This window comes from Tachysurus fulvidraco, chromosome 17 (genome assembly GCF_022655615.1).
Source record: "Tachysurus fulvidraco isolate hzauxx_2018 chromosome 17, HZAU_PFXX_2.0, whole genome shotgun sequence".
NCBI lineage: Eukaryota > Metazoa > Chordata > Actinopteri > Siluriformes > Bagridae > Tachysurus > Tachysurus fulvidraco.
Genome location: NC_062534.1, coordinates 12,610,457 through 12,637,106, shown reverse-complemented (window position 1 = coordinate 12,637,106; position 26,650 = coordinate 12,610,457). Strand labels below are relative to the sequence as shown.

Here is a 26,650-nt window from a genome sequence, read left to right as displayed (position 1 = left end):
AGTTTATAAATGGCTCTGTTCCCTTCGATTATTCCCTGAACTCTGGTTTTGACACAAATATGACAGCTGGTTTAATGATGATGTCTGGCAGATGGTCACATCTGCTTAGGAAATGCCTGCAGATACATTTTCTTGAGTCTGGAGGTCACTTTCATCACTTCCTGTGGTCATAGAAGTAAATGTTAGGCTGGTTCTTGGACCTCCAAGGATTATGAAACTTCCATCCAGGAGCCATTAATAATTCTTTATCATTAAGCCTGCCCAGTCCCTTTTTAATGCAGAACGGAAAGCTCAGAACTGCAGTGGGCTTTTCCTCTTTTGTTCAGACTATGTACAGTAGGTTCATCACAGGTGCACTGATCCCAAGGCATGGTAAATAATGAGGGACAATCCTAAAAATAACAACTTTGCATCAGTAGATGCTCAGACATATATTCCTTTTAGGGAATATTCTATTTTCCATCATACCACTGCTGCCATTTTACTGCTAAATTACATGAAATCACCAGATTTCTGAGCTCAATCCTGCTACAATGATAATCACAGAAGTCACATCAGCCCAAAATATAAAGAAAAAAATATATAAAACAATCCCAAACACCTTTAATGAAAACATCTGGCAGCTCTAGGGAACTTAGGCCAATCCAGGCTCTATTGACTTTTAATATTGAGAAGGACATCCAATACAATTTTTGTCTTAATTCTACCCGTTTTAAGGCTTCCCAGTTGGGCAGCATACAGGACAGTACCATGTTACCGTTCAGTCTGAAGCGAAGAGACTTAGGTTGAGAAAGTGCAAATGGGCTAGCTGCTGTTCAATAGCTTAAGAGGAGCCTTGGCTGCCAAAATCATTATTCAAAAATTAGTCACTAAAAGATAAGCAATGATGAAACAAGGATTTCAAAGAGGTAAGACACTTAAGTCTATTGCACTCACAAGTTAGGCCTCCAAAACTAGGCAGAAAACTCAGAACATGAGTTTGATCGAGTTTTCTATTAAGCACTGATCGGTTGAGTAATTTTTAGCTTCCCCTCAGAATTAACTAATTGTATTAATTGTAAGGCAGTTTGGTGTTCTGCAGAGAGCCCAGTTACACCCCTCTATTCCATCTTTAATAAAGAGCAGCTAAAAAAATGTGGAAAGAGGAAACACAAAAAAACCAAGACAAAACTCTAACAGCCCTCCAAATAGACAATTCTAGTGAAGTGTAAAATGTGTACCATAGTATAATATTACGTAGTAAAATCTCCATAGGATTTTTATTTACCATGTGATTTCAGTAATATAAATGTATAGATTCATATTCTGTTTTCCATTTGTTCTGCCTTCAGTGGTCTCTTGATCAACTGGCAGGAGCAGCCAGCCAAATAGCAAACTGCTGTGTGATTACTGAAGATCACCAAGTTCTAAGATTCTCCACCAAATTTATAATCATGGTCAGTGATCCATGAACAGTACCTTCAGCAAGTTTGGTTTGTGTTTAGTCCTTGTAGAAAACCTTGATGGTCTCTGATCAGCATTTTCCATTTCTTTACAATGCAACAGTGAACATGTACAGGGTTCCAGCTTTTCAGTCAGTCTGCATTTCTAAGAAACTTCCCAAACCCAAAATCCCAAACCCCACTCTTCTGTCTTGAGACATTGGCTTCCGAAGTCCATCCAAACACAAGTGATTTGTTCATTTTCCCTTTTTGTTACCAGACAAAAATAATTTGTAATGAAATTCCTAGTCTTGAATGGATTTGCTGAGAAACTCATGCAGGGGTGTGCACAGTCACAGTAATAGGGGATAAGACTTCTTTTAATTTGAGTTAACATAATGATGACACTAAAACTTGATATGAAACATTTCAGTAAAAAGGGAAGGAGAGGACTCGGGCTGGAGCAGGGCAGGGGTTGGAATATTACTCCGCGTGTGTGCAGAGGATGGAGGCTGCACACTCAGAGTTTTTCTGAGGACGGAATCCAGATGTAGGGGCCTGATTGCTCCTCGATGATCAGCTTGATTTTATTGTAGATTTCTTCTAGTGAGTCACCCTGAACTATGGCTGTGAATTGAGAGAGGACACACAAACCTAATTGAATTTTGTCAACTCCAGAAAGACTCTTTTTTCAGAAAGACAGTTTACATATTTCATTTACAATAATGTGGAGACAGTAAATTGTTCCATAATGATTTTATTCACATACCACTGAAAAACAAGAACATTTACCTGTGAAATACTCTCCAAATTCTTGTTCGAGCTTCATTGCCTTATCAAAGACTTTATTGGCTTGTTCATATGTCTGCCTCTTGTTCATTTCCCTATAAAAAGGGAACATACGTATACCACTATATTAATGTGTTTACACCAGCACATATAAGGGCGTGGGGCATATAAAACATTTTACATAATTTACTTCACACTCGAGCTGAGTTAGAAAGATTAAAACTTACATTAGGGCATCAATGGATTTTGGTTTGATGAAAATGGAAATAGGATAGAGCTGTGCTTGTTGGAGTCTCTTTATAGCATTCCCAGACACATCCAAGATGCAATGCTTCCCCTACAAACAGAAAGAAAATGCATGGGTTTTCTGCACCAATAATAATAATTAAAATGTGTTATATTGAATCAGATTTAAACACAAATGAATTTGTTTATTGACCAGGTTACGGTGCTGTGCAACGTTTGCATTAGAAAACCATAAGCCATTACGAACCCTTTCAGCCACTGCCCGAACAGATAGAATACTGGTCCCGTAGAGATTCTCATTGAACTGGCCTGCTTCAATGAACTTGTTGTCCTGAATATCTTTCTCCATCTGCTCTCTTGAAGCCACAAAATGGTAATCCTGCCCATCCATCTCATTCTCTCGCCGTGGACGAGTTGTATCTAAGGGGATACTTATGGTTTATTCCATGAATGCGTTTCTGTGCATAACTATAAAACAAGGACAAAAAGAACCGTTGATGACACACTGCCTATGGCTGAATTTGGCATACTTACGTGGAACACAGGATCCAAACTTATGGGGAAACTCTGAGATCAAGTCATCGTTTATCCTGTCCTTCATTGGACCCAAGATGATCACAGGCCTTGTGTAGTGAACTATAATGGAAGTAATAAAAATCAAACATGAAACTTTTTATTGGGTGGATTTGTACAAATTATTCTTCCAAGTGAATACTCACTCTCCTGTCGAATCACTGGTTCATAGGATAAGATTGTGTCCTCTTGCCCTTCTATTATCAAAAATACAAATAAGGAAAAAAGAATTTGCACACATAAGAACAGATGGAATTGACTTTCACCGACTTGCACAATTAATGATCACATGCACATGCATATATATGCACACACATAATAGACCAAAAGTGCAATTAGTGCCCAAACAAACAAAAAAACAAAGTATCTTAATCTCCAGATTTGAACTGTGATCCAGAAAGTGATTCAAATGCTATTAATCTCCCCAGAAAAAATACAGTGCTCAAGTAAAGCAGTACGAGGGGCATTGATAATCCGAGTAGGCACTAAACAAGTGTACAAGCTGCTGTAATTTTAATGCCTACATAAGAAATGTTTTATACACTCTATTAAAATGAGAATTCTACATGTTTTCCTGTATTAATACTTGGGCTAGATTTTCTTTAAAAAAAAATTATAGATGTTTATACAATAATGGGCTTTTTCAAGTCACTTACTGGAGCTGCTCTCACTGTCACTGGTATTAGACGTCAAACATTCTGCAGAAAGAAAGAAGTTTTTAAATATCACCATGTGAACAGTTTTATAATTAGTAAAAAGTGCAGACTAGCTTGAATAAAAATAATCATATTACAGGAAGGTTATAAAGACCAGAAATAAAAGGAAAGCAAGTGTTGCAAGTGCACAAAGATGTCCACCAGTTCATTTACAGGGAAATGGAAGGGTTGGCAGAAGTAATTTAAGTATTTCCTCCTGTAAAGTCCCAAATGGCCTCCACTCCCTGGTCAGTGTTTCCTATTACCATGTCTATGTTACTACACCAAAAACTGATTACAATTTATGCCACAGTAAAAATGCTGGTATTTAATTTCTCACTGAAATAAAATGGTGGACGCACGTTATATCCACTAACTACATGTTTCAACCAATTTAACACAAATTGTAATCTCAAATACAAAATCAGTGCTATGTGACTTCATTTGTACTTTGCATAGGAAATCGATGACTTTTAAACATGGAATTGTAAGAATCAAAGTAAATGATTCATTAAGGATAATGTGTTTCGAGCATGACCTGTGCAAATAACAATACACACAGGCGCTTTAGCACTGGCCATGAAACAGTATTGTTGCTTCAATACACCCAATAAAATATTAAATGCCCAGTGGAGACAAATTGTTTAGTCTGTACTGCAAGAATTTGACATGTCACACTGCTGCTGTCAGATGAACGTGTAACTAATATAACGTATAATAGAATGTAGATGCTACATTCTACATTTACACTCCTGGCATGTCTATCTTTGCAGCATGAGATAGAAAAAGTTATATGCTTAAAAAAACATCTGTAGTTTAATTGTAACATACACCTTGTGTAATGAGGTTTCTAATGTTGGAAATGTAGCAGTCATTTTATCATCAACTCTCATCATATTCATATTCTAATTGGGTGGCTAGTGGGAGAGAGAGAGAGAGACAGACAGACAGAGACAGGGTGAGAGTGTAAGTGTGTGAGTGAGCAAGAGTGTGTGTGTGTGTGTGAGTGAGTGAATAAGCCAGATTGGGAGAGTGATTGAGAGTGTGAGTGAGAGAAAGTGAGTGTGAGTGAGAGAGAGAGAGAGAGAGAAAGATCTTTGTGTGTGTGGCACAGCTATTTTAATCTCACAGGACAGCTGCTTGATAAGTATAACCACACACTTACTCAAACTCTTTGATCCATAAAAGTCATCGCTTAACCCTGGGAAGTCCTGAGTGTCCCGAAAGGTGAAAGCAGAAACAAAGAAAGAAGAGAGCAGACAGGAAGAAATAGATGTTAGTGAGAGTCTGAGAGGAGGGGTGTAGTGCTCTCTGGGGATGGAGAGAGACTAACACAAACTGGCTGTGCTCTTGATCTGTTCCTCTATATAAGTGTAACACATTGCACCGATTAGTCTACAGTGCAGACATGTAGAATATTACTTTAAGCATTAGATTGTAATGGCAATAATCACAGATTTTGCAGGCAAATGAAAAGGACTAGGTAAAGCACAGCAGTGGAGTATTAGTGCATCTCTACACCAGTGAGCAGCAGACATCTGAGACCTCACTCCAAGCACACAGGCCAGAGAACACTGTATTCTGATTGGGTCTGCTGTCTACTCAAGAGGACTTAAAGGTATAACGAGGTACCAAAAGCCAGCCACACGCTGTCCCAGAGGTAAGCATGAAGGAGGATGAAGCATGAAGGACAGGAAGCATTAGAGCCCTTGTACCCCCGCACACACACTTATACTCACGTTCAGATTCCACCAACTCCTGCACAATATTCTCCTTGCTCTTGTAAAACGGGAACTTGCGTGACAGGTTGAAGCTTTTTTTGCGCTTTACTTTGACTGGCAGCTGGGGGGTGACCACATGAGGGGAGTGAAAATGAGAGATGAAAAACAGAACAAATGGGTTTCAATACAGTCAACAGCACACCCACAGCTAGCAAAACACAAGCATGCAAAATAAATTAAAAAATAAAACAACTAATGGAAGGTAATGTATCAGAGACATTCATCATGAGGTAATGAATGTGTATAAGTGGAAAACTCCAAAATGTAACAAATGTAAAATGTAAAAAAGGAACATGGTCTCAATCTAATAAAAGTCCACTAAATAGTGAATGTTTCGGTCTCCTTCACAGCAAGTGACTGCATCTCTGTATTAAATATATGCATCTGTCCATCTCTACACATCCAGTGACACATGGACAGCCTTATGAGGAACTTCCTGTTCTCTGACTTTAGTAGGAATGTTATTGCTCCCCATACACACAATGAGGTTGATCATCTAGCATGTAGTTTAAACAGATGACCAGATGGAAAGGAAGGGAGTGAGGTGCTTTTCAATCACACTCACCCTATTGGACTCAATCATGCCGGTCCTAGCATGAAACTTGACGGTTTTTAATCGAGCACGCTCTTTCTTTTCCACCCTGTAAAAAGGAAAAATGTGATATTATAATTATGCTGCTTTTGCAACTAAGTGGCTCAACAAATATGCCAAATGTTCCCTTTAAAATGCAAATCATTTCATTCTAGCACAAGCATTAGGATTTTTTTTTACTGTGTGCACCTACTGTTGTTTGTTACATATTCCATTGCAAGATGCATTTATATTAAGTACGCTGTACTTTGAACCAACCAACTGTTTTTATACCTTTTGTACCTGTATCTGGTTCTATTCCCACCCCCACCCCCTCTGAGTCTTAACAATCCATCAGATTTTAGAAATGAACCCAGTATAATAAATTATTCCTTTACTGTTATTGAACTGTTTCCATTAAATACATCTGCATTTGTATGTAATATGATACATTTCCCACACCACTTCTTACTTTCATGTTAACCTGTTATCTTTTGTCAAAGATGACTGGTAATGCAGTACCTTTTCTTGCTGGGAATAACCCCTATCTGCTCACTTTCACCATGGGCGGTTACGAGCCGTGCCTGCCACCACTCATCATCAGAGGCATTGATGACATGTAATATGTCTCCATATGAGAAACTCAGGCCCTGGCTGGGTAGGCAGCTGTCTCTGGTACGGTCATAGTCAAACAGAGCCCTGCACAAATGGGAGGAACAGAGTGTTTATGCAAATCATTGTCTCTGCGTGTCTCAGTGACCAAATGGAAGAATAAGTAAGCAAATGAAGGCTCTAATAAAAACTAATGAAAAAAAGTACTTCAGGCAAAATTTAATATATACCCACTGTATACTTATAGGTGACAAAATAACGATCAAATAATAAGACAGTTAATATGTTTTTAAGATGTTAAGTCAGTACAACCCTGTTCACACATGGTACTAATATCCGTCTTGAGTGGACAGCTGAAAAACAGCCTTTTACACCTGCATCTACAGTGACCACTTGTTGGAGGAAGGGTAACACTAACATTTATCAAGACAAACTTTCATTGCATTTGTTTTTTGGCAGTATATTGTTCATGTCCATGTAATTATGTACATTCTATTTCAAATGTTTTAATCTTGTGGTCTGTGTAATGACAGTGAATTAAGTGGTCCTTTGTTGCCGTCAGGATGACATGAAAACATTTTGTGAATGGGACATATACAGTACATCCTACACCACCTCCGAGGGTAGTTTGAGTGGTCAGATTACAATTAATCTCCAAAACACAGTGGACCCCAGTCATACCAGTACTACCCAGTCCAGATTTCATCATAGGATAAAGGTGATCACTCACAGTAATTTACTGATTTGCAGTAACCCTTTTCTAAGACAAAGATTCAGCAACCAATATCATGAACACCTAGTGGTTCATGGTGCTATATTTTGAGACTGTTATATCTAGAATATCAGCTTTTATTTCCTGGTATTTATATTTAATTGACACAAAACATTTTGTATCAGTCCACCCGAGTTTTAGGCAAACAAATATTTTGGACCGTGTGACAGATAGGTATTTCTTGTTATCCTGGTCTGACCTGTCAGATTAAATGAAGAGAGCTGTCTAAGGCAGACTACACATTACATGATTTTCAAATTATAACACACACATTAGATGATTTAACCAGACCAGGAGACCGCACACCTGCTCTTGATAGCAACAAATTTATGTTGGTGACTACACAGAGATTTCACAAAAACTCGCATGATTAAATGTTACTTTAACAGAAAAACTAGTATGGATTTTTTGCATAAAAAACAATAAGAGAGATAAACAAATGGGTTAAATCCTGGCTGAGAAGACGGTATAGTGCTCCATTTGGCTTGGGTAGTGTTTGTGAGTTGTCTGGTCGGGTTGCTGACACTACCTGGGCAGCTCACCATCATTGGATATTGTGGGTATTCCTTAATCAGGATTAGTAAAATAAATCATAGACACCACACATTTGAGCATTATTTAGACAAATAATCAGTTTAAACAAGCCCAGATTCAGGCCATGTCCCCACATTAACTGAAGGGGAAAATCAGTCCCAAAATCAAGCAGAAACTCATCTAGAGTGTAGTTAAGGAAAATACCAAACTGAGAAATGAATGGGAAATTATCAGAGGCATTGCACAAAAATTGGGTATAGTCGATACAACAGTTTGTCCTGAAAAAGAAAGAACACACTAAACCAACATATATTGTGAAACAGACACACAAGAATTTGGCCAAAAAAAATACATGATGAGAGAAGAAAAAAAACAATAACAAAAAACAGTCAATAACATCAACATCCTCCACAGGGCAGGGGTTAAGGTATCACAATCCACCATTCAAAGAAGACTAAGAGCAAAAATAAAGAGGCCATACAATAGGATGCACTGGCCAGACCTTGAACCAACTGAATCGCAGTTCATCTCCAGAGACTAAAGGGGAAACACTCCAAAACATACAACAAGAGAAAAAGCCCGTGCTAAAAGCCTGGAAAAGAACCACAAACTAATAAACCAACAAATTGGTAATGTCAATGAATTGTAGGCTTGATGCAACCAAAATAAACATTATAACAAAACAAAAGGTTCCACAAAGGTTTAGTGTTGTTCAACACATATAGACAGGAAATACCAGAAAATAAAGCTGAAATATCTTTGGGCATTCTGAGTCCAATAGTTTCAGAGAGTACTGTGTGTGTGTGTGTGTGTGTATAGATCCAGTTCTGAGGCATGGACTCAACAAGACCAATGAAGGTGTGATATGATATCTGGCACCAAAAGGACAACAGCAGATACTTTACGTCCTGTAAGTTTCAACCTGAGGCCTAAAAGGATCTGACTTCTTTGACCTGCACATCCCACAACTGCCCAATTGGAAGTCCAATGCCATTAAGACAGAGGTGTCAAACTCTGGCCCACGGGCCAAATTTGGCCAGCAGTGTAATTATATTTGGCCCGCGAGATCATATCAAATGTGCATTACAGCTGGCTAGCCGCATTCCCTGCTAATACTATAAATCCCAGAATGCCTTGCCACTGTATCAAACAGCATAGTCAACATAGTCACGAACAGCAAGCGCCCCTCATTCTCTGTTTACAGTCGTTAACAACCATGTTACAGTCACATTAGGCAAGTTAATTCCACCCTCCGCAAAAATGGCCAAACGAAAGATGGACGGGAGGGAGGATAGGAGGTTTCAAGACAGGAGGGAGGCAGATTATCTGTTCACGTATATAAAAGGGAAGACCTGTTTATCTTGTGTGCTAACAGAGCTAATGTGTCTGTAACACTATGAAACGAAACATTATGAGAAGAATAAGGACCTGGACGTAAAGCAGAAGCTCCAGAAGGCGGAGGAGATGAAAAAAAGTCTGGTTTCCCGGCAGACTATGTTCATGAAAGCAAAATCAAAAAGTGAAGCTGCTGTAAAGGCTGTAAATTAATTTTTTAAGGCCCTTTAATTAATTATTTTGTCAAAAAGTGTATGGTCAAAGTTTGTGAAATGAACACCACTGATGTGTCTTTTATTTCAAATTTATTTTCTTATGTGTTTGTAATATCAAGCTCTGGTTGTTACAAATCCTGTATTTAAGCAAAACTAAAGTTTGTTTCCATATGAAAAAGGTTGAATATCACATATCAGTTGCAGTTAATTTTTCAATAAATATTCAGTTTGGCCCGTGACTTTATCTCAGTTTTATATTTTGGCCCACTGTGAATTTGAGTTTGACACCCCTGCATTAAGGAATACTGTTGCAGTTGTTAGTACATATCAATAGGTAAGGCTAGTCTGGCTGGTCCAATCCCACCAAAAAGCTGTTGTAGCACAAATTGCAGAAACATTAATGCATGTTATAGTAGAAACCATCAGAACACCCCATGTATCACAGCTTGCTGAACATGTTGCTGTGTAGCCCTAGACTGATCAGAGTGTCCATGCTGTTCTCTGTGCACCTCTGAAAGCACCTACAAGCTATGAGGATGTAGTAATTTTAGACACATATACATTATAGCACAGTGAAATTCATTCTTTGCATATCCCAGCTCTGAAAATTGCAGTCAGAGGGCAGGGTTAGCAGCACCCCTGGAGAAGGTTAAGAGCCTTGCTCAGGGGCCCCAACAGTGGCAGCGTAGCGGTATTGGACCTTGAACCTCAACGATCTGATCAACAACTCAGAGCCTTAACCACTTGAGCTATCACTGCCCCTTCAAAGGTGAATCACGGTGTAGATAGCCAAGAGTGTGTGCACTGCTTATCTAGGGAATATATGAAATCAGGATGCCCAATGGTAAAAAGGCAAGCAAAAGGAGGTGATGCACTGGGCAATGTACTGCTGGTAAAACTTGGGTCCTGGGAATTTATGTGGATGTTTCTTTGATACATGCTACCTACCTTATCAATGCTTCAGAATAAGTACCCACCTGTCTTGTGGAGCCCATGCCTCAATGAGGCAGAACTTTTTTGGCGATACAAGAAGGACCTAAATAATATCATTCAGGTTGTTTTAAGGTTATGAGTGATCAACTTATAAACTTTACCAGAGTCCTGAATGTAAACACAATTAAAATGCTGTAGAACAATTTAAAGAGGGTTGTTTCAATCAAGATAACTCACAAATACTGATTGTTCTGTATGAATGAATGATCCAAAAAAGATTGTGCCAGTCTTATAACGAACTAAAGGACACAATTAGTGGAGGTTGCTGTTGCAGCTAAAGGAAGATCTACAAGCTACAAAATTCACTTACTGTACTTTTTGCAGGCTGCACTGCAAATAATTACTCACTGTATATATTACTGTTTATTGTGTACTCATGTAGCTGGGTGTAGCTATGTGAGTTGATAGACAATCAACTGTCCTTTTCATCTCATGTTTAATGTGACTCGCTCTTGTCGGTTTCTTCTCTACAACATTAGGATTCGGCCATTTTTATCCACACAGGCTGCTCAGGTACTTGTTCAGTCTCTTGTCATTTCAAGACTGGATTACTGCAACGCACTGCTGGCAGGTCTAACTATGAATGCAATCCGTCCTCTGCAAATGATCCAAAATGCAGCTGCATGGCTTGTTTTCAACCTGTCAAAGTTCTTGCATACCACCCCGCTGCTGCGATCCCTCCACTGGCTTCTGGTAGCTGCACGCATAGCAAAACACTGATGCTGGCCCACAAAGCCAAAAATGGACCAAATCCCTCTTACCTCAAAGCCCTCATCACTCCTTGCACTGCACCCCACACCCTCCGATCTACCAGCACTGCTCGACTGGTTCCACCATCTCTCAGTGTAAGAGGCAAATATACTACAAGACTCTTCTCTGTTCTGGAACTTCCTCTAGAGGTCCGGACAGCTGAGTCACTGGCTATTTTCAAACGGCGGTTAAAGACCTACTTATTCAGGAAACACTTCAACTAGCACTTCTTTCCCTATCTTTTGCATTTATTAAAAAAAACACACAACCTTTGACATTTTTTCATTGTAACTTTGAACAATGTTTTAAACTCATGGTATCTTAAGTATGTAACCTAGTGAGCCAGCATTAAAGGTAGGGTCTGAAAGCCAATTTTGACATTTGAAATCACCAAAACAAAACCGCCCCTAACCAAAATGGGTCCCACCCCTGTATTGATAGCTCCGCCCACAATTACATACGTAACCCATGCAACTAATGGAAAGAAATGTGTCTATCATAGCTGAAGGGAAGAACAATACAATTGCAGATAAACAAACAAACAAAAATGACACACAAGCATAATCATGCAAAGGACAGCATATATTAGTTCTGTGAAACAACGCAAAACCAAAGTTACTCACCTATCGAACAGGAAAAAAACAACCTCTGCGTCTAACAATTCAAAGATTCACAGATTGGAGTTTCCTGAGTCAATAACTAATGAGCTAAATGCTGTTACTAGCAAAACGTGGTTGTAGCTGCCTCTCTACATTACTACGATAGAAAAAAGAGGTGTTATTTGTGTAGTAACTGCGTTTAGCTCAGAAATTCGAATCTGTGAACATGCGGCCAACTTTCTGCTCCTTCAGTTCTCTCCAGCGCTGGAAAGCTGATCCTATATTAACACGGGTCCTACTTCTTGCCTTATCGTAAGCCTTTCTTTGCTTTCTTTCTTTGTTTTTATCCTGTGTCAATGTTAAAATCGCTTTCTGCTAATGTCATACATGTGCACTGAACACTCTCTCCCCCCATATTGACAAGACATGCCCCTTTCTGCTCATTGGCTACACATTTGTTTTGATTTTTGTTTTGTTTGTCGTCCCGACTCAGTTTTCTGAAGCATTTCTCAAACAACAGCAACCCTAACTTTAGTGTATCCAATGTTAGAATTTTAAGCACTTATGTATGTCGATAAGGCCGTCTTCCAAATGCTGTAAATGTTAGTTTAGTACTTGTGTAGTTGGTTGTTGTTACTACAGTTTCTTGTGTACTCATATTTATGTATTTGGTTAAAGTGATCACAATGGTCAATTTCCTCTGTGCTGACTGAATTGTTCCATGTAGGTGAAACAAAGTGCCTTGCAATGTGCCTAGTTCAGAGCCTCTATTTTTACCTTGTCAGACAGGTAATATACTAAAGAAACTGGAAAGACCTGTTCCACTGGTTTTTCTTTCCTTTGACATTCTACTCTCATGCACTATATGTTCAACAAGTTGAATGGGCCTCTTTTGTGTCTTGCGCTGTAAAATGTTTGACATCCAGACTGATTTTACCAATAAGAGAATTTAACGTCTGTTAGTTACATATGGCCAAATGTGTGTTTGCGCATGATGTGACATGAAATTTGTCTTATTGCCTGCATAGGAACCCCGGGGGAACAAAAATTATGTGATTGCAGTCAACACCCCTAAAGCAGCAATAATGGCAACTAAACATTTTCTGTAGTTGGATGGCCCACTCCTCACTCCTCCATGCAACACTGCTTCATCTCAGTGAAATTTGAAGGCTTTCAAGTATTAATTGCATGTTTTGTGTCCTTATTCATTTCAGTAGGTTTTAGATCTGGACTTTTACTAGACCATTACAAATATCTAATTTTCTTATTTTTTGTGGAGACCTGATTGTGTCCTTTGATCATTGTCCTGTGGGTATAACTCAACTGTGCTTCAACTTCAGCTCATGTGCTGATAACCTGGCATTCTCTTGAAGAATTCTCTTATGCAGAAAACCCATTCCCTTAATGACAGCAAGGCATCAAGATCCTGATGCAGCAAAGCATCCCCAAACCATCACACTGACACCACCAAGCTTCACATAACAGAGCCCAAAGTTCCCGAACTAAGGATCATCTAGGTGCTACTTGGCTAAACTGAGACAGAGATTATACTGTTCTTGGTTAGCAATGGTTCTCACCATGCTACTCTGCCATTCTTGCCTAGAGTGTCTGATGCCAAGAGATAAAACCAGACCTTAAATGAAACAAATGAGACATTTAAATTTCTTAAATCTAACAATAAAATTGTTTGTAACCTTCAAAATGATAGCTTATTTCTCTAAAAATAACCAGGTCTTAAGGTTTTTTCGTCATTAGTTTGTAATATAGAAAGATAAGCAATACGGCACAAATTTTATTGGGAGTGCCATAAACACAGAAAATTTACATTACGAAATTATGAAATTTTACCATTGCCCCTTAATGACAACACCCAGAAAAGCCTACTAAAGCTTCTAAGTTAACTTGTATGTTACTTGAATGGATTTATCATAAATCATCACGCAGAAACTGAATGTGCAAATATTACAAAGGTTTTGCATCCTTGTAATCTTAACCAGAAAAGGATTCCTCTCCCCTTCAGTGCTTCTAGTATGTGTTCTCAGAACAAAACCTGCAAACATGCAACAACTAACAAGGTGAAAATATTCACACATAAGTGGGTGATAAAGAAATTATTAGTATTAATGTAATATAAAATCTTTTATCTTTTTTTTTAAACTCACTTATGTTCAGTCTTTTAAATTGTTTTGCCACATAGAATAGGATTATACTGCTGTTCTTATTTTACAGACTACATTCCAGTTATAGAATACGTTTAGCCATAGATTAAACCAAAATTTTGGATAAACTTTTCATGAATTATTTAAGCAAACTATAAACATTTCTAATGGTTTTATTATTAATTTACTAAACCTGCTTTACATGTAAAAAGTGGGACATGTTTTAAAGATAAATTTGATTAAACACCATGTATGCTGTATAGAATAGCGCAATAATAGAAATAGCTGTGCAGATAAAGGGGAAATGTGCTCTGATGCTACTAACAAAAGGGGACTAAAACCCAGAGAATAATTTTTGAAAACCACCGCTTTAATCAATTTTCCCTGACCCATGGAGACTCAAACTGAGTGATGGTCACATGTGTACAGATTTAAAACCAAAAAGAGGACAATGTCAGTAAAAGTGCTACATGATTACAAATACTGCATTAGGTATAGCTGTTTGTGACACACGCTTTATCTGTCAGGTCAAAGTACAAAGGTTAAATAAATGAAATGCTCAACCACAGAGAGGCATTTCAGCCTGCATGAGATGGTTTAAACCTATTGATTTTCTACAAGTAGTCACCATAAACTGTATGCAGGAGGGTGAGCTAGACATGTCTTTTACCTGACATAGAGGGAGCGCTTTTCACTGGTGCGTAGGGAACCCGACCCAGAACTCATGCTGCTGTTCATCATCTGCTCCCGCAAGTCGTGGATCTTAGACTCAAAACGGCTGTATTCTGCCAAAAAATGAAAAACAGAGTCAATCATACTCTATTTAAAAACATAGCTTAAAGAGTTGCTGACTGTACCGAAGAGAACAGAAGTATATACATAAGGGGTGTGACAATACAACAAATTCAATATGTTAAAGTGGTGTTTCAATATTTTTTTGATACAGTAAAAATAAGCATTGCATGAATATGTGACTTAGGGTTCCATTTTCAATTAATTACAGTATTTAATATTACATTAATAATAGAAGTATGTTCTTGACTTTAACTAATTGCAAATTGTATTTTCTATTTTTCGATACAAAAAAATTGTGATACATTCAATTGCATGTCCATTTCCAATTACCTCATTTACTATTTCAATTACTGTGTGTAGCATATGGAGGCTGCCACAATTTCAACGACATTGCAATTCCCCTTGCATTTCCAATGCCTTAAATAGAAACCTGTCAATCAGTGAAGCGGTGAGTTTACTATAAGGTGTGTTTATTTTTTCAAATAGTTACAGTAGATTGTGTTTTATATTTTTTTAATCACTTGTTCAAGAATAAAACAATGGCCTTTTTTTACGCATACGATACTTAGTGAAAATGAAAATTTTAATTACTTGTATAATATTCTTTTGCTTTATTTGAGGGTATATTAGTAAGAAAAATACATTTTCTATACACAAAGAAAAAGTGTAAATACAAAAAGTCTAGAAAATTCTTCCATATAAATAATAAACTACTAAACAATAAATAAGTAATCATAAGTAATAATTCAGTTTGATATTTAAGTAATTCCCATTCATCTTCATGAAGCTCCACCCCTCATCTTCATGAAGCTCCACCCCTTCTACAATGCTGTAGAATCTCCAAAGAAACATTCCCAACCAGAAGTCACATTCCCAACATGGTTTACCTCAGAGACTTACTAATCTTTTGCTATAGCCACAGCTTATCCTATTGTTTACTACTGCAATACATATCTTCCAAGTTATTACAACAAATAAAATAAAAAAAATAGACTAATGCATCTTTAATGACAGTGTTTATATGATCCATTCAGACTCTTACTTAGCACCAGAAAAGAACAAAAGTAATTTTAAATCTTAAAACTTTCAATTGCATCCCTCTGGGGGTGAGTCTGAAGCTCATAGTTTTTCCATTACACTGCTAACTGTTTGTGCTCTGTCATATAGATCTCTAGCCCTAGATGTGTTTTTTTTTAATCCTGCTTTCTCCTCTACCAAATATAAGCTTTCCACTCACATTAGTGATTTCATTAGCCTGGATTGAATCAGTGTGGAAAGGTTGAATGAATGCAGCAGAGACTTACTGTGCTGTATTAACATCAGCGTATTGTGGATTCAGCACAAATATAATGTTTCAGTTCAATCTCTGTCAGTTTTATCATTAACCAGGAAGCTAATACCCTATATTTATAAATTTTGAGGGATTTTTCCTATTCCTGCAGGGTGTAATCATGTATGGACTCATTAAAACTGTATGCTTAGTTTCTTTTTAAACCACTGTATCCCATCTTGATTTGATATCAAAAACTGCTACTTTTACAGAGAAGGGAATGTGAGCTAGCTTAAGTTTAAATATATTAAAGCTCACATTATACAAGCGGCATATTATGATGGATAGTCTTTTATGCAGTCGGTTGAACGCACTGTTCACAGCTTTGAAACAAAACAATCTATCGAACAAAACATTATCTCTGTATTGTTACGCCCCTAAAAATGGTAAAACCCAGCATCTCATGAACAATTTCAGAAACTTGTAGATATTGGATATTTAGTCTAATAGCTATTGCCAGGTCATTTCTAATTTATATAATTATACATATTAATTAATCTGAACATAGCCACTTTCGTTTAGTGAGATGAAGACTTTGTGGAAAGATCTCACAAACACACAAAAGTTTTTATTACTAAAACAATACTGAAGGATGACACCAGATCATCTGGATTAAAATGTGAGTTGCACCTCTGAAGCATTGTGATCTAACAGTAGTCATTAGTTAGCAATCAATCAGCCAACATGGAACACCAAGTCAGAGAGAAGTGAGAAAACACCATACAAGAAATTGCTCTTTGAAAAAAAACAAACAAACAAAAAAACATACTGCTGGTAGCTTTATCACAGGTGTAGGTATCCAGTTACAGCCGATCATCCACGAAAACTAACTTCTACATTTTCTATAAACATTAAATGTTTTATGCCATACCAAGAATAAACTATTTTTTAAACACCCCCTTTACTAGCATTTACGTCTTTATACTGTCTGTTAGGGAAATGCTGACTGCTGTAGATCTGTTTGTTTTTTTTTTTAAGTTTAGTTTTGTAGCTGTTCTGCATTTTTGATAATCTAGTGGCAATTAAAATACGAGGAAGAGAAGAAATACACAAGTACACAGTCTACACTTAGCCTTAATAACAGCCACTCTGTTGTCCTTTCTGTTACAATTACTTAACTAAACTATATTAAATATTCTGAAATATAGCAAAAAGTCTACATTCCTTGGTTGAGGATCTGAGCAGAGGTTTTAGCAGTTTGTGAAGATTTCATTATAAATCTCAAGTTATATGCAGTTGTCTGTCAACACCATAAAAGTGACTCAAACTGCATCAAAGCTCACTGGCAATGCAATATTCAAAGTCACTCAGGAGTCCAGACTTTTAACCCATTATTTGAATTCTGACCTCTGAACCCTGGAAAACTAAAAGAAGTAAAAGAGGGGACCTAGCCCTTTATTTTGTGTGTCAGAAATACCATTTAAACATAAATTATATGGAAAGATTATGAAGAAATCTATTTTATACAGCTGTTCTTGCTATAAGCTTAACCCTGTTTAGATTGATTCTAAAATCATAACTCCACAGAAATCCAACAAGCATCCAACCACTCATTCTTGAGATACTGCTCTTTTTATACTAGAGAAGAACTGAAGGCATACAAGTCTCTTTGCCTACAACTTTGTTGTTTGTGGCCACATTTAAGATGTAATGCTTTATGATTACAACACTGAAATTGTTGTGTCCAAGGCACTACCCATCCATTTGTGAACAATATATATGTCTACAAATCCATAGCTGAACACTGTTAGCAGTTAGTGTGCATTATAGTCAAATCCTCCATAAGAATAGGGTCTGGCTCTCAAGCATTACATGGCTATTTCTTGATGTAGATTTTAAGCAGGCTACAAAGGTTTAAAGCAATATAAATTAAGCACGTTATCTAACCAACAAGATGGACACAGGAAAGACAGAACTCTTTCGGCCAATTATCCCTCTCAACACAACCACAACTAGCTTTTACTGTAATGTGTTAGCTTGGAAGGGAGTCCAATACAACAGTTTTCAGTAAACCAAAAGCATTTATGCGCAATTTTAATGCATAATTCCTGCACTCAACAGCACAGCTCAACATTTTTAATAAAATATTCTGGCTTGCCCACCAAGTGATACAGCTAATGTCAGACTGTAATGTCTTACTTGGGTTTATTGTACTATTTGCAGTGATCATAGAAAACCAATCAGCACATGTCTGACTAAAGTCTTTGCTGTTTCAGAGTTACCGTGTATGATCGGATTGTTATCTCACCAATGACTTCTTTAAAAATACAAATAATAACACTAATGCATCCATTACTTTATATCTGTTTATTTTTTACTCAAAAAATCCTTACTCCAGTGGATCCCATTTTTTTTGTAGACTAAATTTTTACTTCCCTCAAATCATTCAGCTATTTGAATGTTTTAACTTTTACCTGTGCTGCCACACCTAGCATGTTCGTAACTTCCTCATATACGACAGCTATCATGCACAGAAAAACATGCCAGTGCTGACTGTGATTAAACTACCTTTTTTAAAATTGATAATCAGCACTTTACACTGCTCTGTGAGATTTGTTTGTTATTGTTTTTGGTTCAGTATACTGATTTTCCTCACAGCCACTTTCTTTAGCAATATGACAAAAAAAACAACAACAATTGTCTTTGTTGTACTGGTCGATAAATATAGTGACTCTGTGAAACTGTTATGTTCTGAAACTAGCTTAGCATACTGTAAAAATGGTATCTGGCACAAAGCTGAAAATGTTCTGTCGTACTGGACAAAGTTATTTAACTGTCAGACAAAATGTTTTGGGCCAAACTGTGTCCCCATGGAAATTGCATTGGAACTCTACATTACATTTGGCTCTACAGTATAATGGAGGTTAATCTGGCAGGAGATTAGTGGCAGTCCATTCAAAGAAACATAAAAATTACCCATGATCACGGAGTTAAGGAGCAAATAAATGAATGAAAGAATGAAGTAATGAATGGAAAGATGGAACAAGAAGGACTTCCTATGGAGTTCATTAAGTCCTCTATATTGAACTTCAATTTGAAATGTCTTACAGACATTTCCAGGCTCGGGCCGGCAGAGAAGCTCTAGGCACCATGCCCAGGAAGACATCCGAGAAGCCACTACTGAAGCGCCACTGCAACTCCTGTTACCCCAGCTGCTCTTTGAGCCAGCAGTCTTACCCATACAACAGGACACTTGTCAGACAGGGGACATGCTGATTAGGTCAAAAAAGGTGACACTACTGGTTGAAGTTTAAGTAAAAAAGACAGAGTACAAAGGAAACTTATTTGCTGGTTATTCATTAACTATAACCAGAATAATACACTGCAAAGCTGTACGGATTCTTTGTCCTTGATAGCTGTCAGAGGTAAAGCGGTCAGTTCAGATTGTCATTTTTCTGTTTTACATTTTTTCTGTTAACATGGTGGGGTCATGGCATACGTGTTATGAGGAACTAAGTGATCTGTTTTATGTAGGGCTGCAACACATTCTGAAGTTTTCTTACAAGAGAATAAAGATATTTTAATTCTTACACATTTAATTCTACAAATTCATATGCCATACGCTTATTAGTATTAGCTCTGGTCTGTTTCTTATCTTTATATGTAAGCTGGCCTATGGTCAATTCCCACATTAGTTTAACAATCTATTCTGACCCAAATTAGTATGTCACTATTTCTATGCAGACTTTCAAGCCCCTGGGAGGGTCCAATTATATTTCAGCAGCATATGACTACAGAGATCAGAGTTAGCATGCTGCAACAGATAACATACTGCCACATTCCACTCATAGTTGCACCGAAACAATCACACTACAAAATCAATCATACATACTGCTTACTACTCCACAAACACAAAACCTGGCATGTCAGTAAAAGTAATGTTAATGATGAATTTTTTAATAACCAAGTATTAGAAGGTAGTGACAAATGCTTGTGACACGTAGAGTTTGATCGTGTCGCTTCCTGACACACCTGAGCGTCTATACTCCACCACCACCTGAGCGTCTATACTCCACCACCACCTGAGCGTCTATACTCCACCGATGAGCTGCAAGTACATTTAATGTTCTTTGTGAGACCAAAAATCACATCTAAAAACAAAACTCAAGTTACAGACGCTTAAAATGTTAAAAAACGCAGCATAATAAATGAACGTGTATAGATACATTTTCGGTTTGCTACCTTTAAAGCCCAAGTCACCCCATATTTCCCGTGTACAGTAGGTGGCTAACATGTCGAGCTACAGCACTACAGCAGTACAGTAACTCGGGGAAAGTTGTTAGCTTTTTGTAAAACCTACTTTATCCTAGAGGTTCATGTCGGAAACGTTCAAAAACATTTCTCAATGAACCTGATACTAAACTGAAGAGTGTACGTTACTGTAACTCAAGCACTACAACAGCATTCCGAGCTAATTCGGTTTCGCCAAACAAACAATGCACAGCGTTACAGACGGAAAAATGAAAGCTGACTCAAAAAAGATACTTTTAAAGGCACCATTTTACCCGCACTTTTCAAAAGACCCGATATTAAAGTCTTATTTCAAACTTTGAACAATTTAAAACAACACCGACTAACTATTTTAATCCGTATTTTGCAGTAGATGAGGTTTTTCTCACCCGCCCGGCTGGAGCTCCCTGTTTAGTGTAGCCAAGTTATACGCACACAAGCGCGCGCACGCACGCACCCAAACCTATTCAAGCCGCTCGAGAGATTTTGAAGCCGTTTAAAATCACCGAGATGGGAGACGATCTATCAGCAGACCATGTTATTGTCGAGATAGATACTGTCTTTTTGTTGTCCGAGGGGAAAAAAAGAGTGGGGGTTCCTTAATCAAACAAGATTAAAGCAGTTTCGGTCGTCCTCGGTTTGCTCCTCCCTTCAGCACGGCACCTCGACCGGACAGGATCGCACGCGCAGCTAAGCTTCAAAGCGCGGGAGTTTTCCTCGTGCTTGCTTTCAGATCACACGGCTAAAACACCAGCTAGATGTCCAATCCCACAAGTTGTTGATAAAACGTCAGTGGTTTCAAACACCGTTTCTATCCTCTGTTCCAGACTCTCTCACTGTTTCTGTGTCTCTGCTGTGGAGTCCCGCAGGGGTGTATGTTGGTCCCTCCCCTTTAGCAGATGGTAAACTGCACCAGGCCGCTTAACACATAGCACACAGTTCACCAGCAAGGCAGCTCCGTGGAGAATGCGGTAATAACTCAAGCTAAAAACAGCCAATCAACATCCTCGCTCATTTTTTTTTTTATGAACAAGGCGAGGTTCTGTAGTACACCTGAGTTAAAGAGATATGCACATAGTTTGATTACTGCATCGTGAAATTAATGTACGAGAGCAGAAACGGTGTAGAAGATTAGACTTCCTGTTGGCAACCCACCACCCTTCATATGTCTTTCATAATACTGAACGTACAATTCCAAGTGGCCACCAACGTGGGGTTTCTTACTAAAGACTTTTGTAAGCATTTTTATCACTATAAAGGTTGTGGTTCATGGCCTCTCTTTTCATTATGCCACAGATAGCACATGACTTTACTAACATCATGCAAAGTAAATTTAATATTGTTTGTACCTTCAGGTCTATACTGGGCGATAATGGTGACGGTTTGCCCGGCCCTCTTCAACGCAGCTGCAGCTTGCTCATGAGTGGCATTCCGCAGATTCACACCATTCACCTGACACAACAGAAATGATGTTTAAAAAGTTTTAAAGTCTGTCACATTTTAAATTGTTTGTGTATTTATTTATTAACAAAAATTTGGATTTTTGAACAGCAAACATTTATGAGCAATTGTCTCATGGCATTGCCTATAAACATACGCATACAATTATGACCATTTACTGCTTGGACCAGGAAAACCAAAACACTACACTTTTGAGAAAACAATACCAAATTAGTGAAAGCACATACAGGATGATGCAAGTTAATATGCCTCAGTATTATAGATTGTTACTGACCGATAGGATGCGATCTCCCCTTCTAAGCTCGCCGCTCAAGTCAGCTGGTCCACCTGCCAAGATGAACGATACAAAGATTCCTTCTCCATCCTCCCCACCCACAATATTGAAGCCCAGTCCTGTGGAGCCTTTGTGCAGCAGAACCTTCCGTGGCTCCCTGCCAAACAGAGGGAAAAAACTTCAGGACATGGAGCATTGCTCATATCAACCAACAGCAGATGGGGACACCAGTAAAGCAGAAAGACAGATAGGTGGGTAAGTGGATGTACTTCTGTTTAGACTTGTAGATAGTGTGAAGCAAAAAGGACCAATTCTTATTACAATGTGATTCCCAACAACCAGAAGGGTGTTTAATATCTTAAATCTGTTTAAAATCTGATTTAAGCTGTAAAATATAGTCAGTAGTAATTTACTAATATTGGTTAGATCAAACTGCACTTTGCTTAAAGCTTGTGAGGAACAAACAGTAATTTTTATAAAACACACAAGAATGTTTTCTCTCATATACAAAGTACGCTCACACAGTTCATTCCTGCCTCTCGTTTGACCACTTCTGTTTTAGCTCCTGTGACTCATCTGCAAGCAAAGAAACATTCCAGCTTGCTCTGGCATCCTGAGTCTCAGCCACACTGAGGCACCATCATAAACCTCTTCCAAAATTCACAAGGCAGGATCCTGAGACATATTTTTAACAACTATGTACCAAAACACATCAAAACTCTGCCTGCCCTGTTGTATTGTTCATGTTTTCAATTAAAGTACCTTCATTAAAGTAGGGTTTAATACTTGGGGTTCCTGTGGCCTGTGTCTCTCTTTTGAGTGACAATTGACGGCAGTCTGTCGACTTCTCTAAAACGCATGAACATAAATGTTTATTTACTGTATCTCAAAAGGAGAGGGAAAAAAAAGAAAACAGATCATGTCCATCAAGATACTAAATGTTTGAAAAGCAATTTGATGGATACTGACAAAGTAAATTGCTTAGTGTTGCTTTTACAGAACTACAGAAGTCACAAAAATAAAAAAATGACGTCTGTGTATAGACCACTAGTTTACTTATGGAAATATTGCTGCCATAATGTTAAAGTAAAAAATATTTGGTTCTAAAAATATAGAGTTGTACAATTGGAAACAAATTAGCTTTTTGATTACCAAGTAACATCCATATCTGACTTTGTCTAATCTCATGAGCTAAAAGTAAGTTACAGCACTGCCAGCTAAGAGAAATCAGAGGAAAATTACCAGACTGGTTTGAGCTGCCAGGAAGGTTATTATTATGTACAGGAAAGCATCTCAACATGCACAAAATATCAGACATTGAGGTGGATGGTCTACAACCGCAGAAAACATTGGGTTCTACTTTTATCAGCTAAGAAAAAGAATCAGACTTTCATGGACACCGTGTCACCCAAACTGTACCATTGTAGATTAAACAAAAATCACCAGGGCCCGTATTCATGAAAATTCTTAGTGCAAAGGGAAGTAGAAAGAAAGAAGAAACTTCTTAGAAATGTGGGCATTTCCCTTTAAAATAGAAGAGAAGATCCTAGTAAAGATAAAAGTTATTTATAAAGATAAGCTCTTAAAGTCAAAAAGTCTTAGGAGTAGTGATGAGGACTTTCAAGAGGCTTCTTTATCAGAGGAGAAAAAATGTATTGTATACAATACTTAATAATGACAGAGTTAATACAAATGCTACATATGTAGGGATTATTTTTGTGATGCATCATATTAGAGATATCAGAGCCCTGAGCTCCAGAACGACCAGACATAGGAACATTTTCTTCCCTCAAGCAATCTACCTGATGAACAATTAACACCATGGAACACACAACACATAATATTTGCACTATGTATACCTCAATTGCACATTTTCACAATCGCACATGTGTACATACAAATTGTATATATTGTATACTTATTTGCATATGTATATTTCATATGTTTATTTTAACTGCACATTTTACACCTGTAAATGTGTACATACAATTTCATCTATACTACATATGTCATTCTGTTACACTGTGGAGATTATGTCGCTAGAACAAATTCCTCGCATATGAAAACATGCCTGGCAATAAAGCTGATTCTGATTCTGATAACATCTGTAACATCTCAGACACAGTGCAGAAATGTCATATATATATATATACTGTAGGGTGGAGGAGGAGTCCCAACTTTTTTTTTCTGATTATACACCTACATAAAATAGAAGGCGTGCAAGTGTTCCTAATGATATGGATGAGAACAATGAGAACATTTTACAACTTTAAAATGTATACTAAATAAAACATATTCATTTATTTATTTTTTTTAATTAAAGTAGAGATCAGAGTATATTAACGTCAGACTTCATTTTGATGAAAATTAACCCTGAAGCCCCAAATGTAACTATGATCTATGAACTATGACCATTTGCCAATCACTTTACATAAAATTATCCCTAAAATTAAGGCTATGTTTCACATATATAATATTTCACAATACTGTATATAATGCTTGCATAGCTATAGAATGTCTAGTGAAATATGAGTATATATAAAATATAATATGAGGTGTACAAATATATCATATCATTTGAAACTTAATCAGTAGTTAAAAAAAGTTCATTTGTGTTCATAAAATACCCAGCAAGTATATCTAAGTATTTTACGTCCATTTCTAAAAAGATCTGGATTGGAAGGATGAAAGATCTTAAAGAAGCCACAGCCTTTGTGTGAAACAGTCTCCTCAGTTAAGTGTGCAATTACCTGGAAATCCCGTTCCAGGTCCTGAAGGAGACATGTTTCTTACCTTGTCTCTCCATATTAAACCTCACCAACGGCACAGACGAGGAGATGTTCACGGTGAACATGGTGCGTAACACCAGCTACTTCACGCAGCCTGAAAGTACTATAAGTTATACTAAGACTATCTATATCTCTGTCCTGTCTTTCGGATGGCGTGTGTATCTGTCTGCAAGTGTGTGGAATCTCTGGCTGTATGGGTGTGATGGGAAACAGCTCCACTTTGGCTGTCATACACTGGTATCAACCGTAAGAATTAACTCTTACACACCCACATTCACCCTCATTTTCATGAGCAAAGAAATATAAGAAGAGAAATATATTTTATCTGTCTCTTCCTCAAACACTGTTTCCATCACTTCTTCTGGTACATTTGCTGTCTGTCTCCCTCTGATAATGTTTGTGGTGAGTTGCCCTCCCTCTGGTCTTCTGGGGCACAGGCTGAAATTCCCTAAACTCACTGCTGTGGATGAAGCTCTGAGGTTGTTTATTGGGTCACAGTGTCCCAGTGCGCTACCTCTCTCTCTCTCTCTCTCTCTCTCTCTCTCTCTCTCTCTCTCTGCTTCTGCTCACAGTAATTGGCTCTGCTTGGGTGATTAATGGTGGACAGAGCTGACACATCTCCACACAAACACTCTCTCTGGGAAACACATTCTATTTGGCACAATCACAGGTCCATGGCTTTCATGGCTGCTACAGTATATACAACTCTTTCTATTCTTTCTGTTCTTTTTCTTCTTACTTTTAAAGTTTTGAGTTAATACTCTACCACAGCTCTCTGCCTCAGAGCACATGACTTTATTCTAATTTGACTCTGCAGCAACAGACTGTTCAAGATATTCCAAGCCTTTTGGAGCAGCTAAGAATAAACTAGGTGTGATAAATGATTAACAGTTTAAATTCAGGAGCATGATTAAAGTTGCCAAAAAAAAAAACACTGTAGTTTAATTGGGGTCACAGTGACTTAGCAGTCCCAAGATGCATAGAGGAGTATAGTTTTTAGATTATGAGCTATAAAGAGGCTGGCCATTTTTACACTCACTGTTGACTCGTCGTTAGTGATTAGACTACAATGCACTGTATGTGTACAAAGCAAACAGTGACGTCCAACCATCCAAATTTTTTCCCACATAAACTTCAGATGAAGTTACCCAACAAGTTCATAACATAAACTACATGGAAAAACAAAAGACACAAAACAGAACATACAAGTTGGTCCCTGCTTTCTATTTGTGGCTATGACTGGTAATTTATGGCACAATTTTTAAGCACCATGTCTGATCATAGCAATGTAGAGTCATTATAATACTTTTATACTTTATACTTTGATTTGTTTAGTTAGACTGAATTGCTTCCTATTTCATCTGCTTGTGTGCTGCAAAAGAATGCATTTATTATATTTTCTGTAGTAAAATCACAACAAAAAATAAATCCATAGACTTTGTGTTAATTCTGTTGGTATATTTTAACATATTTGTATTTTTAATAACTAATAAGATTATGGTCTTTATTTTTACTATTTTTCTGTAGTTTGTTGCCATTGTCTTAGGTACTAAAAAAACAAGCTATTTCTTGTGCTCATTGGTTCAAATGAAACTCCTCCTGCTTTCATAAGCAGTGTTTTGAGTGTTTTGAGTGATGAGAAAGTGACACACAATTGGGTCAACAGGGGTTGGTTCTGAGTTTGAGTCAAGCCTTGCTGTTTTCAGTGGAAAGGTGTTATACCTGG

At 37.6% G+C, this 26,650-nt stretch overlaps 1 protein-coding gene and 1 long non-coding RNA gene across 17 annotated transcripts in view; one reads left to right on the top strand and one right to left on the bottom strand.

Annotated features, from left to right (window-relative positions):
• Positions 1 to 583: 583 nt before the first annotated feature.
• dlg3 (discs, large homolog 3 (Drosophila)) overlaps positions 584 to 26,650 on the bottom strand; it is a 73,349-nt gene continuing 47,282 nt past the window's right edge. For 11 of the 16 annotated variants that reach the window (XM_047802178.1, XM_047802174.1, XM_047802176.1 and 8 more), the window contains 13 exons: positions 22,136 to 22,292; positions 21,750 to 21,852; positions 14,716 to 14,830; positions 6,599 to 6,775; positions 6,071 to 6,146; positions 5,464 to 5,566; positions 3,686 to 3,727; positions 3,176 to 3,226; positions 2,991 to 3,092; positions 2,704 to 2,876; positions 2,438 to 2,547; positions 2,214 to 2,305; positions 584 to 2,048 (listed from right to left, as the gene is read on the bottom strand). In XM_047802178.1, coding sequence (XP_047658134.1) covers positions 1,942 to 2,048; positions 2,214 to 2,305; positions 2,438 to 2,547; positions 2,704 to 2,876; positions 2,991 to 3,092; positions 3,176 to 3,226; positions 3,686 to 3,727; positions 5,464 to 5,566; positions 6,071 to 6,146; positions 6,599 to 6,775; positions 14,716 to 14,830; positions 21,750 to 21,852; positions 22,136 to 22,292 — 1,408 coding nt within the window. In that variant the 3' untranslated portion in view covers positions 584 to 1,941. Of the gene's footprint in view, positions 2,049 to 2,213; positions 2,306 to 2,437; positions 2,548 to 2,703; positions 2,877 to 2,990; positions 3,093 to 3,175; positions 3,227 to 3,685; positions 3,728 to 4,889; positions 4,936 to 5,463; positions 5,567 to 6,070; positions 6,147 to 6,598; positions 6,776 to 14,715; positions 14,831 to 20,142; positions 20,219 to 20,789; positions 21,264 to 21,749; positions 21,853 to 22,135; positions 22,293 to 24,885; positions 25,005 to 26,650 lie in introns of those variants that run through there. The other 5 variants (XM_027135171.2, XM_027135176.2, XM_047802180.1 and 2 more) reach the window with 4 other exon arrangements.
• On the top strand, positions 21,231 to 22,926 carry LOC113635631. The gene is made up of 4 exons (XR_003438872.2): positions 21,231 to 21,371; positions 21,756 to 21,888; positions 22,163 to 22,390; positions 22,698 to 22,926. It is a non-coding gene; the product is annotated as an uncharacterized LOC113635631 (long non-coding RNA).